The 14,319-nt window shown below is 31.7% G+C and overlaps 2 protein-coding genes across 4 annotated transcripts; both read left to right on the top strand.

The window, feature by feature from the left end:
* Positions 1-1,978: 1,978 nt before the first annotated feature.
* Positions 1,979-7,141, top strand: LOC146908699 (gibberellin 20-oxidase-like protein). 2 transcript variants are annotated; one of them, XM_085730272.1, is made up of 3 exons: positions 1,979-2,125; positions 2,897-5,782; positions 6,141-7,141. In XM_085730272.1, the coding sequence occupies exons 2-3, from the start codon at positions 5,424-5,426 to the stop codon at positions 6,748-6,750; spliced, it is 969 nt and encodes a 322-aa protein (XP_085586398.1). In that variant the 5' UTR covers positions 1,979-2,125; positions 2,897-5,423; the 3' UTR covers positions 6,751-7,141. The 2 variants fall into 2 exon arrangements, with proteins under 2 accessions (XP_085586398.1, XP_085586397.1); XM_085730271.1 differs by lacking the exon at positions 6,141-7,141 and having other exon boundaries at positions 1,987-2,125; positions 2,897-4,366.
* Positions 7,142-11,172: 4,031 nt separating this feature from the next.
* On the top strand, positions 11,173-14,132 carry LOC146908700 (rop guanine nucleotide exchange factor 3-like). 2 transcript variants are annotated; one of them, XM_085730276.1, is made up of 8 exons: positions 11,173-11,632; positions 11,825-11,944; positions 12,023-12,177; positions 12,333-12,407; positions 12,498-12,788; positions 12,906-13,061; positions 13,280-13,624; positions 13,781-14,132. In XM_085730276.1, the coding sequence occupies exons 1-8, from the start codon at positions 11,299-11,301 to the stop codon at positions 13,901-13,903; spliced, it is 1,599 nt and encodes a 532-aa protein (XP_085586402.1). In that variant the 5' UTR covers positions 11,173-11,298; the 3' UTR covers positions 13,904-14,132. The 2 variants fall into 2 exon arrangements, with proteins under 2 accessions (XP_085586402.1, XP_085586403.1); XM_085730277.1 differs by lacking the exon at positions 12,906-13,061.
* The last annotated feature ends 187 nt before the right edge of the window (positions 14,133-14,319 follow it).

The following is a 14,319-nucleotide window of genomic DNA, read 5'->3' on the forward strand; positions in this document are numbered from 1 at the left end:
ATACATTGTCCTTACCAATTGAGTTATGCTCACGAGGACATAATATATGTAGTTTGTTGAGACAACTATGTTACATAAAAAATAATAAATAAAATATACCAACAACTTGAAAAATATTAAAAATAATAAATTTATTTACTCCTTCAAAAAAAATTATTGAAATAAACTATGATAAAGTAAAATATAACAACATTAAAAAAATGGAAACAAAACAAAATGAACCTAGATTTGTAGTTAAAGTTTGAATTGGAATATGATGCTAAAAGATAAATAAAAAGAAGTAACAGATAATTTATGAAATTATAGAAATTAGGTTTTAAAAGATAAGATATAACAAAAACAAAACAAAAATATATAATATATTTAGTTTGTTGAGATATTTATGCTACATAAAAAATATTGAATAAAATATTAAGAAAATTTAAAAAATAATAAATTTATTTAAATAAAATACATGATATTGTCAAAACATTAAAAAAAATTACATTGGTATATTCAAAACAATAAAATATATTCAAAACAAATTTGAAAGCGAGAAAAATATTGAATATAAAAAAAATAAACTATTGAAATAAATTATGATAAAATTAAATTATACTTTTAATAATTGTCCGGAAAAATTATTATTTAATCAGATAATGAAGTAACACACTACCAAAAAAAAAGATAATGAAATAACATATTTATTGGAAAATATCATTGTATTGTATATAGTTTGTTGAGAGAGAGAGAGAGAGAGAGAGAGAGAGAGAGAGAGAGAGAGAGAGAGAGAGAGGTTAAATGGAAAGAAGGTGAAAATCCTTTTGATGAAAAGAAAGAACTTGTTGAGATATCTATGCAAAATTAAATCTTCACGTAAAAATAGAAGACTAATAAAAAAAAATTGAGAATAAAAGTGGAGTCGAAACGTCATATAAAATATCTTACTTTATTTATATACTATAGATTGATTGACGTCATCAATGGAATTAAATTTTGTAGCCATACTTTTTTTTTTACTTTAAAAGACAATTTTATTAATGAAAGTTTGGCAATAAATTAAATGCCGAGACAGCATAAATACAAGGCGGAGTTTCTTCAATCCATATGTAATCTAAATTCTTAAGAGCATATTTTGCTAAATAATGAGCAGATTGGTTGGCTTCACGCCTAACATGCGAAAAATTTAAACTACGAAAACTACCCTTAAAACTAATACAATCTCGAATAATTGATCCAACATAGTTTGGAGATTGTTGGTGAGTTGTAGCCATACTTTTTGGAAAAGAAAAACAAAAAACTGAATGATGAAATTTATGATTAGGTTAGTTGGGAATCAAAATTGAATTAAGGTATTGTAAATGTGTGTATGTAAACATCAGTAGAAGTGTTTAAGATGTTTGAAAAGTTGACTTCAAAAATCAAAAAATAACAAAAAGATGAAAACATGTTATATTAAAAAGTCTTGTAAAAAAAAAGTTATATTAAAAAGTAGCATTAGAAAGTGGTTGAAATATACATATCAAAGTATATGTATGAGAAATAATAGGATTGGTGTTTTGCAAACCTGAAGAAGGAAAAAGGTTAGATGAGAAGAAGGTTTGGGGTTTCCGTTTGTGCTCAAAATATGTGAATATATGATTAACGAAAATTCATTTATTTATAGTTAACATTTGCATTAGGATATGTTCTTAAAAAAAATTGCATTAAGATATGCTGCTAAAAGATAAAATAATAACTAATCGAACTCTTTTTTGTCAAAAAAAAAAAACTAATCGAACTTTTTTTTCCTCAAACATATAAACTATTTGAATGATACACTGCTCAAAAATTACTTTTTTTTTAGGAATGCTAAAAGATTACTTGGTAACTAATTGGAGCTTCTTTTCCTATAAAAAAAAACTAATTGGAGCATTTTAATCGTAAAATAAGAAGAGAATAGAGTGAGAAAATAAATTGCATTTTTTTATTTGATATAAAAAACAAAAACATGAATTCTAACCGCAAGTCCAACGCTGTTGCTTTTGAAGAGGCCCATTCAACAATTGATTGATGAAACCCTAAAGCAAGAAACTATAAAACTCAGATGCATGCCGCGAAGAATCAAACCTATGCTTGCTTCCCCCTAAAGGCACCACCGATTCAGGTTTCTTCCTTTTCTTGTTTTTTTCTTGATTCCATTATTTTTGGCCTGTTTTTCTGTTCTTCACATGTTTATTATAATAAGTGTGTACCTTGGCAGTATATTATTTTTTGTAAAATTATGATCATCATAATTATATATTAATGGAGAATGATCAATTCTTCTTTCTATACAACTAGTACGGACACTCCTCGTATTAGGCGTGCCCTCCGACACCGACACATATAATTACATTGAATTATCAATATTTTAGCTGTGTCGGTGTGTCCGTGTCCATATCCGTGCTTCATAGTATACAAGTATTCTACATGCATATTTCAAAATTTTCTTCTATCTATGTATCAGGTTACAATCGCACATATACGATGCATCTGGACTTCATAGTGTATAAGATATTTCTATGATACAAGATAAACTAAAGTCAATATGTTTTTGTATCAGCATAGTGTATAAGATATTTCTATGATACAAGATAAACTAAAGTCAATATGTTTTTGTATAAGCTATAAGAAGTTTACATAAACTATTTTGGGTACTGCTTAGGGAAACAAGCCAAAAACAACTTACGGACATGTCATAAGCTATTTTCATAAGTTTTACCAAATAGTCCCACAAATGTTTATATTAGTAGATAAACTCAAATAAGTCAATCCAAACAGACCTGAATACTGATACATGGCTATGTTGGTAATGTAACATGGCTATGTTTCTTTGTCCTTGGAATTAAAGATTTTACGGAATTGTAAATGGAGTTATTGTCTATACATTTTGCAGGTAAAGCTATTCATGGTGGAGAGTTTGTAATTGGAGTAACTTACCTCAACGACTGCCTTCAGTTACTCCACCAGTCAGTTCTACTTTATCAAGTCAAGGCTCTTAGCAATGAGGAAGGTTGATTGGGCAAATTCAGAACTTCCTCTTAGGTTGGTTCTTGAAAAGTTGGAACTACAAACAGACTATGTTAGGTTCGGTGTTGTGTGTAAGAATTGGCTATCAATTGCAAAGCTTAACCATAAATATCATCAATTTAGGATTAATGTACTGCCTATGCTGATGATCCTCTCAAAAAAATTGTCGCATATACATACAATATCACAGACAAAGAAGATATCGTTGTATAATATCCTAAGTAAGAAAGAGTACCCTATTCAATTCTCCCATCCTTCCATCAATACAATGAAATTGTGTTTGGGCTGTAGCCATGGTTGGCTTGCATTGGTGGATGATAACAATGCCATAACTCTAGTGAATCCTTTTAAGAGCAGTATAGCTCCCATTAGTCTGCCACCTCTCGAATCTCTCAAAAAGGTTACCTTGTCTGCTGACCCCATTACAAGCCCAAGTGATTATGTGGTTGCAGTGATTTACAATTTTGGTTCTCTCGCTTTCAAAAGACCAAGCCAGTCATTTTGGATTCGTGTAGACACAAATGAATTTTCTTTCACTGATGTTGTATTTTATAAAGGCCTGATATTTGTTGATAGCACAGATACCATTGTATCCTTCAAGTTGAACAATCCTTCTTCTGATGACTCATTTGATCCTAATTTTTCCTACTATGAGAAGATGGCTAGTACTCCATATTTTTTCCCTCCAGAACTATATTCTTATAGGCGTCCTTATTATGGGCGTGCTTATTTTGTGAAATCATTGACCGGAGACATATGGATGATGAAAAGATTCTTAATCGGCGGAAATTTAATCAAACCCTGCATTTTCAAATTGGAACTGGATGCCCAGAGTGGAAAACTAGAACACATGAACAAACTTGAGAGTTTGGAAGACAGCATTTTATTTGTCGGAAGTGTTGGTGATTCAATATCTGTGCCAGCCTCTGCTTTCTCCAAGTTGGGAAAGGATTCAATTTATTTTGTTAATGGTATAGAGATAGATATCTATATCTTTAATGTGAAGGATGGAAGCGTTCAGAGATCACCTTCAGTGCTTTCCTTCAACTGCATGCAACAATTTTGGGTTCTACCACAACTTAAGTGGGATTGATCGGGTCACCTTCAAGTTAGGTTTAATTAATGACCCATTCGATTATTAGTTTTTTATGTTCCTTTATCATCAATATTGACAAATCATGTGTTAAGAGTCCCACATCGAATAGGAGGTGATCTGACAATTTATTTATAAGTGGGGGCAATCCTCACCTCACAAACCGGTTTTGTGGGGTTGTGTTAGGCCCAACCACAATTTCTAAGATTATGAAATTGTATTCAATCCTTTTATGCTTGCTAAGTTTGAAATCATTACTTGTTTGTTTATTGATTCCATGTGTACAAACTATTCTGGTAGGCAGTAGAATTGGCTTCTTTGTTATGTTATTGTCAACATCCAGCATGCATATGTACAATTATTTTTCACGGTATGGCTTATTGATGATTTTTTTTCTTTCACAATTCCGATTAAGGTGGCCGTAACAACCATACATGTGCAGATCATATGAAGATCTTCGTATTGTACCCTGCACCAGTAGTCATTAAGCCATATTTTTCTGACATCAGGATGGATAAGGTGCACTTCAATAAAAACACGAGAGAATTTTCCCTCTTCCACTTTCAACATGTTTGGGCCTATCAATGTGGACCCCTTGAGCTTCACGCTACGATTGAGTGTGAAGCAAGTATTTAAGTAGTTTTCATAAGTAGTTTTCATTAAGTCTATAGTTGACATTTATACTTGAGGTTAGTCACTATTTCAACTTATGAAATGAGTTTCTCAATTCTTTATGATTGCAAAGGTTCTTGTAGTTCAGCATGGTATTTGCACACCATGCTTTTTTAGTGTAAGGGTCAAGTTACAAAATTGGGGGAAATAGTAAATTTACATCTTACCAAAACAAGGGGTAGAGTACTGTCTAAAATATAGGTTAAATCCCAAATTGTCCAATCTTTAGTGATCCAATTCCACTTTAGGATATTGGAAATATGTTGGACTAACATACCCATTATAGAAAAAGCTAAAAAAAAGTGCACTTTCTAGTGACAGATTTTTCAACCATTGTATGATGCTTCCCTATTATCAATAGCCTTTTCAACATGGTAGGCACCTGATAGTTGTCAAGGTCATAGACTCATGATTGCCCATAATCATTCAGGTTTACACTTCAAAGAAAAGCACCAACTGTTTAGTTTTGCTTTTATCTTTTTGCAATATATATTTGGTGGCATATCTTTCACTCATTGACAAAAATAATATACCTATCTTTTCAATAGATTATGATCAAAATTTCTGCATATAAGTAAACCAAATTTTTGGTGTCAAATAAATTATATCACTTGTTAATTTCTTAGACATGATGTCTGATTCCAAATCTCATGCTGAAATTCCAATTTTAGACATGTCAAAAACATTAGATTCATCTTCATTATCCACTTTCCTTAAAGCAAGCAAAGTTTGGGGATTCTTCCACATAATCAACCATGGAATCTCCAAAGAACTTTGCAGTCAGCTTCATTCAATATCAAAATACCTATTCAGCCTCCCTTCTGAAACTAAACTTAGAATTGGTCCATTTTCATCTTTAAAATCTTATACTCCTCATTTCATTGCTTCTCCATTCTTTGAGAGCCTAAGAGTTAATGGACCTAACTTTTATGTTTCTGCTAAGAGCTCTTCAGAAATCCTCTTTGACAAACAGGATTCCAAATTCAGGTAAAACACAATAAGCACAGTGTTATCTTATTAAGCTTCTACTTTTATCAATTTGGACACTGTTTGGATAAACAACTTAATTAAACACTTATAGAATAAGGGTTTATCATATAAATGCCAAACTATTTTCATATAAGTAGTTTTCGAAAGCTATATCATGGAGAGTGCTTACGAAAATATGTTGAAAACAGCTTATGGACATGTCATAAGTTGTTTCCATAAGATCTTCGAGTTCCTCTCGCAATTTCTTATGCCAATAGATAAGCTCAAAAAGTCACTTGATGTCTTTTCCTATGTCTACTTTTATGTAATGGAATATAAGTTTATTTATTTATATTATTTTTTTGAATTTGATTAGTGTGATACTACAAGAATATGGAAATAAGATGGAGGAGTTGTCTAAGAAAATTGTAAAGCTTGTATTGATGAGTTTAGGGGAAGGTATTGAGAAAAAGTTTTATGATTCTGAGTTTAAGAACTGTCATGGATACTTGAGGATAAACAATTACTCTTGTCAAGAAATAATGGAAGATGATCAAGTTGAAGGGCTTGGAATGCACACTGACATGAGTTGTATTACTATTTTGTATCAAGATGAAATTGGAGGGCTTCAAGTGAGATCAAATGAAGGAAAATGGATAGATATATGTCCAAATGAGGGAACACTAGTTGTGAATATTGGAGATATGCTTCAAGCATGGAGTAATGATAAATTAAGATCTTCAGAACATAGAGTTGTTTTGAAGCATACTGTTGAGAGATTTTCACTAGCATTCTTTTGGTGTTTTGAGGATGAAAAGGTAATTTTGGCACCTGATGAAGTTGTTGGAGATGGAAATAAGAGGAAGTATAAACCATTTGTGTGTTTGGATTATTTGAAATTTAGAGAGAATAATGAAAGAGGAAGGTTTGAAAAAGTTGGTTTCACTGTTAAAGATTTTGCTGGGATTAATAAGGCTCACCTATAAATTGGTTACATAAGTGAAAATCTGTTCATTCATTACCCCAATGAATCATACAGATAATAATGTATTCTTGTTGCATAGTATAACTTGCATTTATGTTGCTGTCTAAGTTGTTGTTAAGTATATATAAAATAGGAAGAAAGGCTTTTTTGTCTTCGCTCGTGGATCGGCCATGAGTTTGTCAGAATCACGACTTTGGCAAAAACTACACTTTAGAGCTTCAATAAAATTACAATGTCATGGTGATTTCGTCAAATTCGCCTCTAAACATGTATGTGTTTGTTTTTCCCAATGTTCTCATTGTGAAAATGTTTAAGAAAAAAGAAGTGTGAAACTTAAATGAGTTTGAAAAATCTGGTAACGTATTGTATGAAAATTTTATGTTTTCTATTCATATTGCTTGTTTGATGCACATAGCATTTATTGAGTACATTATAATTTGTAATATTAAAATCATAGCTAGAACTGTGACAGGTATTGTATGGTTGTTAAGATAGTTATATTCACACCATTTTTTATTCCATTTTGGACTATGCAAACCTATGTGTTCTTGCTATTTTTCTATTGCGTCGAATAAAGAACAAACCATAACTTTTCAGATAGAGACAAATTTATAAAGAATTCGGATCCTCTTCTAGGCTGCAAAAGTTTTTTATAACCAAGACAACATACCACTATAGCAATTTTTTCAAAGATAGAATTGTAATGGTTTCCAAAATTGAAAGTGTGATAAATTGATAATTGTGAATTGATTATTAAGTGAAAGGTTAAATTGATAGATTAGACCTAATTAAAATTTGATGTTCTTAGTATATAAAGGAGAAAGGAAAAGATAGAAGAAGACTAAGTTCAAAGACTTAAGGCATTACTCTACTAGAGAGTACCCAAAAGAGAGAGGAGAGACTTCATCATTTTTCTATTTATCCGCATTTCAAGCTTCCTTGATTTTAAGATCACTAGTCACATGTCCATTTGCCTCAACCAGTTATGTTTGTCACAAGTCTATTTTCTTGTGATATTTTAAATCATAACAAGAATCCTTTCCCATCATAGCAGAGGATTCGGTTCGGTTCGGTACATTTATAAAGGATAGATATATAATGAAACACACGCAAAAGCTTTTTTAATTCTTATATAGATCAATAATAGAAAACACAATGTACTCACAGTTCCTACCTTACATAAGAACAAAGTGTTAACAATATAGAGAATCAGATATAATAACCATGATGGTTAGGGTTTTAATAATATCAATGACATAACTTATTAAAATAAAGATCACAAGCAAATATATAGTAAAAGCTAATCGACTAAACTAAAAAAAAATTAAAAAACTTAAACCAATGATATAAGCTCAATAACTTATTACTAACACATCCCCTCAAACTCGTGATGCAACAACAGGAAACATCGAGAGTTTGTCAAACAAAAAAACGAAAAAAACATAATAATATAAACTCAAACCATATGATATTCTAATACTAACCCTCAGGCAAAAACTTTACTAAGTTTTAAGCTTGTTATAAAATTTACATTGAAAATAAACCAAACCAACTGAAATCATAACCAGCTGAGATGAGTATCCCAAGGAGTAGCTATCATAGAGGAGAGGGACAACCAAAGAGAGAAATCATCATAAAGATGAGCAACAACCAAAGAGATGAAACCATTAGAGAGAAACAACAGTTAAAGAGGGGGAACCAACAGAGAGAAAAATCAAATTGAATCAATCCAAAAGAGAATAAGCCAAACAAAATAACTCAGAGAGAGAAGCAACCAAGCAGAAGAACTTGTAGAGAGAAGAAACAATCAAACAGAAGAATCAATAGGGAGATGATCGATCAAACATAAGAAACCGCTATGGAGAGAATCAACCAAATAGAATAACCAATAAGATGAGGATCGATCAAACGGGAGAAATGAATAGGGAGAGGAGCAAACAAACACAACAATCAATTGGCAAAGAAGCAATCAAACATAAGAAACCAATAGGAAGAAGCAACCAAAAGAGAGATAACCAAAATATCAACAAAAAGAGCTCAAAGAAGAACTAATCAAAGAGATGAATCATCATACCAACCAACTGAGGGGGAAACAACAGAAAAAAATTCAAATTTGACTTCAATAAAAACTCTTCGCAAACAAATTGTGAGCATTATCTTGACTCACCAAATTATCTAAAAGAAACACCATAACATGTGCTTCACATACAACCCAAGTAGTTACTAACCAAAATCAAATTAAATCAAAAAAAGCCAAGTATGATGTTAGTTATGGGAAATATATTTTGATATGTTATATGTCAACTTCGTGATGAATTCGGTTTGACAAATTAAACTTGTTAAATGTGCCCCCAATTTGAAGCGTCATAATATATTTCCAACAACTAACATCATATTTAATAGAAATCTGAAGAAAAAAGAATTTAAGATACTTATAACTAATAAAATAGCTATATTTAGGATCAAACTTGTAACATAAACTTCAGGTATACAACTCTCAATTTAACTACCCACTGAAGTAAACGCAAAATATCTAAAGAATTTGACTTTCGAAAATATATTTAAAACAAAAAAGATTCAAAGATCTAATACGAAGTCTAAAAAATTTAAGAGCCTAAAGTTTTTGCTTTAGTGGTAGCTCTTTTGGGACGACCCTACATACACTATGAGTTGTACTTTTTAGGCCCCTATAATATATCTTTATCCCCAAAAATGTCCTCCAAGAGTTATGGTGTTAAAATATATATGTCCTTCAAAAAGTATCTATCGAACGATTTTAAAGCACAATTGATACACTATTTTTTATTTTATTTTATTTTTTTAAAACTCGATATCCGATCTAAGGACCGACTAATCCGAGAGGACCAAAACAGCTGATACACTATAACGCTAACATTGGGTTTATTCTATTTGAAATGAGTTAGAATAAAACAGAAGAGTGTAACAAAAAATAACTACGAATAATATTATCGTATACTTTTTAAGCCATGTGAATGAGATGGCTGTAGATAGATATCCACATCATCTAAAGTTATTGTAACTTTTTAAATTTAAATTTGAATCTCGTAATTTATTTAAAAGTTTATTAGTAATGTCTTTCTAACTATTTGCAAATTAGAACTTTGCCAATTAAACAAGCCAAAACTTTAAAATGCACCTGAAATGCATTTAAGATAGAACTATCATATATTCTTTATGATGTTCATCAAATACTCGTGAATCAAATAATGTTCTGACAGACTATATTGTTAGAAATGGACTGCACGTTTTTGCACCATCGGGGAATTTTTTTCATTTTCAATATAACGAATAGCATATGATATGCTGCACAAACACTAAATAATTAGTCATACATTAACATACCTACTAGGCCTGGTTTTGCTGCTTCTTATTTTTGGAGCAATTATTTTGCAGAATTTTATATTGCTTATTTAAATGTGTTTTTAATTTTTCTCCGTAATTATAGACTGAAATGCTCCTCTAAGTGACCATCGACCAACTTACATTAAAAAACTTACATTAGAGTGCAAAGTAACTAATATCAATTATTAAATAACAAATCAAAAGTAGATATTATAGTTATATCATAACAAATCATGAATTAGTTAAAAATACAACCATTAATTTTTCACTAAGTCGTTTACCATTTTACTCACTTCGGAGGATTATAATTCGCAATTATAATAATCTGCATGAGAAGAAAAAAAATTCAATTATTTAGATGACATTTATTTAAGATACATTCCTTCAAAAAAAAATTATTTAAGTTACATAAGTATTATTAGAACCACATGCGCAAGTCTAAAAGAAAAATTCTCACATGTCAACTTCATTTTCAACTAATGCACACACACCTTGCATGCCTTAGAATCTACACAATAATTTGGCCATTACTGCAACTTGATCTTACTATATGATTAACACATTGTTATGTAGCAACATGAAAAGGCACATTATTTTGTTCAAATACTGCTTTCTTTCTTTTGCATGCAAATTCTTCACTGAAGAAGGTAAAGTTAGGAGGGAAGTGTTTCAAACATTGTTAACTAGTTACCTTAGTTAATGTTTAAACTTCAAATTCAAATATAGCACATAAAAGAAAGTAACATTAGAAAAAAGAATGTTTGGGACCGTTGCTGCTTTTTTTTACCAACCGTTTGTTTTGAAGTTCTAAAGTTCAGTTAGTTTCAATTTCAACCTCAAAAAGTTGTCCATTATTGCTTTTTGGCCTTCACAGTTCACAACCCTTTACTGCATTTTCATTGAATTATTGAGTCTCAGTAGAAGCAACATTGTTTTAAGAGCTTTTGCTTTTTTATTTTGTACAAGACAAGAACATTCAAATATTTTGCTTTTTCTTTTCAATCTCCTTTTTTTGCCTTTTGTTTTTCTATATCTATGGTTTGAATTCAATTAAAATTGTATAGTTTAAGCTGAGTTTGAGTTTATGTCATTCTTTATATCATAGTATGTGTCAAAGTGATTACAAATTTACAAAGTACTTAAATTTTTAGTGAAAGTTTCATTGATCACATATTCTTGAACTAAGATGGATAAATCATTCAAGTTTGGTGAAAATTCTGATGTGGAGTATCATCCTTCACCTTCAATGGATCATCATTTAGTCAGTGACACTCCTGCTTTTTCTAGATTGAGTGGTGATTCTTTCAGATACTGCCGAGTTTGGACGAGTTCAGATGCATCACACTCAAACTTCTCAGATTCTGTAGATGATAGCAGCTATGCCAGTGAATCTTCACCTTTGCCTTCGCCTTCACCTTCTCGGTGGAGAGAGGCTAAACCTGGTCTTTCTAGGTTAGGAATGAAGCTACGCAAGCATTCGATCGATGACAAACTTGATGATAATGATCTCTTGGATTCAGGTTTGTTTGCAATAATCACTTGACAACATTTTTTCATCTTAGAATTTAGTTTGGTTTGCAAAGTTAATTGTAAACTTTTCCTCGTAAATATGTACAATTCTATCTAGACAATAACGCGACCTAATGATGAAAATGTGACCCCGAGTCACAATTCTATGATGACAATAATGAGTTTAATTTTGTCGACATTAGGTGAGCTTGAAATGATGAAGGAAAAATTCGCGAAGCTTCTGCTAGGAGAAGACATGTCTGGTGGAGGGAAAGGTGTTAGCACAGCAGTAACAATCTCAAATGCCATTACCAATCTCTATGGTAATTCTTTCATGTCTTCATGGCATAGTTTGTCAAGTTATTTGTAATTGAACATGTTTGTATTTGGAAATTCTGTAGCGACAGTATTCGGACAAAGCTTAAAGTTGGAGCCGCTGAAGCCTGAGAAGAAAACCATGTGGAAAAGAGAAATGAAGGTTCTTCTATCTGTGTGTGATTACATACAAGAATTTGCCCCGACTGCACAATATTTAGAAGATGGCACAATTGTGGAGGTGATTTTTGTTTACCAAATGATATTCTTTTTATAGACAAATATTATATAATAGTTGTTATTATGTTCGTATTGTGTCCTTCGCCATCGAGCCAAATGATAACTATAACGTCGATGAAACCTGTTTGTGATCTCTAATATGGTGTTCTCTTTCAGATGATGAAAAGCAGGCCAAGGTCAGATATTTATATCAATCTCCCTGCACTGCAGAAGCTTGACACAATGCTTATAGTAAGAAAGACCTCATTTTCTTCTTTCATGCAAAAACTCAGTTTTTCATCAAGTTCTTGTGACTGATAAACATGAAAATGTTGTTTGCAGGAAATATTAGATTCTTTTGAGGATACTGAGTTCTGGTATGCAGAGAACGTATCAGCAAGTTCGCCTCGTTTACGCGCAGCCTCGTTTCGAAGGATTGCTCCAAGGAAAGATGAGAAATGGTGGTTGCCAGTTCCTTGTGTTCTCCCCGGTGGCCTCTCTGAGAAGTCAAGGAAACACCTTACGGAGAAACGGGATTGTGCTAATCAAATTCATAAAGCAGCAATGGCGATAAATAGTAATATTCTTGCAGACATAGATATTCCAGAAACATATATAGATGATCTTCCACAGGTTAGCCTTCATTGTTGATTGATCCCTATTGTTGAAGAACATTCCTTTTTTCAGAAAGTCTTGATCTAAAAGTTTCTGTTGAAATCTCAGAATAAGTCTGCATTTCTTTTTTTCCAGCTGAAATTCTATTGCCAAGTGATTGATGATTCCTTTAAATGTGACCCTATAAGGCAAATGTCTTGGAATTTATCATCAAATTTCATAAGCCTTTTATGGAAGCCAATAATAGCAGCTGAGTCTTGTAAAAAACGCGACGATATAATTCCATATAAGGTACTAGTAGCACGAAACTTCGATGATATGCATTAATTTTATGTTTATTCCCTTTTAAGTAGTAATAAAAAATTTAAACTAATCTAAAGTTAATGCATGAGAAGAACTGTTTTCATGCTACTAGTATAATGTATTCAATCTCATTCACATATTTTTATCAAAAATGTCTGAAATTTAATCGTACTTATTGTGCTCTTTTCAAACAATAATTTCTTCAGAGTGGACGAGGAAATCTAGGCGACACAATTTACCAATATATGTATACTGTGGACAAGTTCTCACCCGAACGCCTTCTTGACTGTCTCAAATTAAGCTCTGAACATGAAGCACTTGATCTAGCAGACAGGGTTGAATCATCGATGTACACATGGAGACGTAAAGCTTGTCTTAGTCATTCAAAGTCATCATGGAAAGAAGTAAAAGAGCTTATGGATGACACAGATTGGAAGGACAAAAACTACATTTTAGCTGATCGAGCAGAAGCTTTGCTGTTTAGCCTCAAGCAAAGATATCCTGAACTTTCACAAACTTCTTTGGACACATGCAAGATCCAATACAACAAGGTAAGTTTAGATTCTGTAATGTCACATCTTATGTGAAGCATTGAAAAATAACACAAAACTAAGATATAGTTGTCCAGTCCTAAGCTAGCATATGGAATGAAATTGGAGACATTTCTATTTAGGACATGAACTAAGAATGAAAATCATCTTTTGCAGGATGTGGGGAAAGCAGTACTAGAAAGCTATTCAAGAGTTTTGGAAGGCCTGGCATTCAACATTGTTGCTTGGATTGAAGATGTTCTTTATGTAGATAAATCAATGGCGAATCGAGAAGTCTAGAAATACAACTCCATCACAAGAATGTTTCTCTTCCATTTAACAGTCTTTTGTAAACCTTAGATTTGGAAGAATGTAGACAGTTAGTAGATGGTGTGTGAAAAGATATTCACTTGTTATCTGTGTGAAGCTTATTTGTCAGCAGTATATAGAATAGAAGAAATTCAACATTCAGTTGAAATATAAAGCATAACAGGCTCAAAAAATGAAAAACAAAACAAAAGTTTAATCAGTATGATTGTCTGCATCTAAAAATGGTTTGATTTTGGATGTTAAAACCAAATCTAATTACTTCAAAAATTTAAAACTCATTTTTCCCTATATGAACAAACGCAGGCTAAATTTTGCTATGATTTGACATGTTCTTATAAATTTTATTCAAGTTCCATTTTGATGAACAACCAAAACTACTTCCAAGT

This window comes from Medicago sativa, chromosome 7 (genome assembly GCF_051527215.1).
Source record: "Medicago sativa cultivar Bolivia chromosome 7, Bolivia_mono, whole genome shotgun sequence".
Classification (NCBI taxonomy): domain Eukaryota; kingdom Viridiplantae; phylum Streptophyta; class Magnoliopsida; order Fabales; family Fabaceae; genus Medicago; species Medicago sativa.

Excerpts from the sequence above, each read along its gene's own strand:
- LOC146908699 (XM_085730271.1), top strand. The coding sequence starts at position 3,005 with ATGAGGAAGGTTGATTGGGCAAATTCAGAACTTCCTCTTAGGTTGGTT.
- LOC146908700 (XM_085730276.1), top strand. The coding sequence starts at position 11,299 with ATGGATAAATCATTCAAGTTTGGTGAAAATTCTGATGTGGAGTATCAT. Across the intron at positions 12,408-12,497 it reads AGCTTGACACAATGCTTATA|GAAATATTAGATTCTTTTGA; the intron begins GTAAGAAAGACC and ends TGTTGTTTGCAG. Across the intron at positions 13,062-13,279 it reads ACGATATAATTCCATATAAG|AGTGGACGAGGAAATCTAGG; the intron begins GTACTAGTAGCA and ends TAATTTCTTCAG.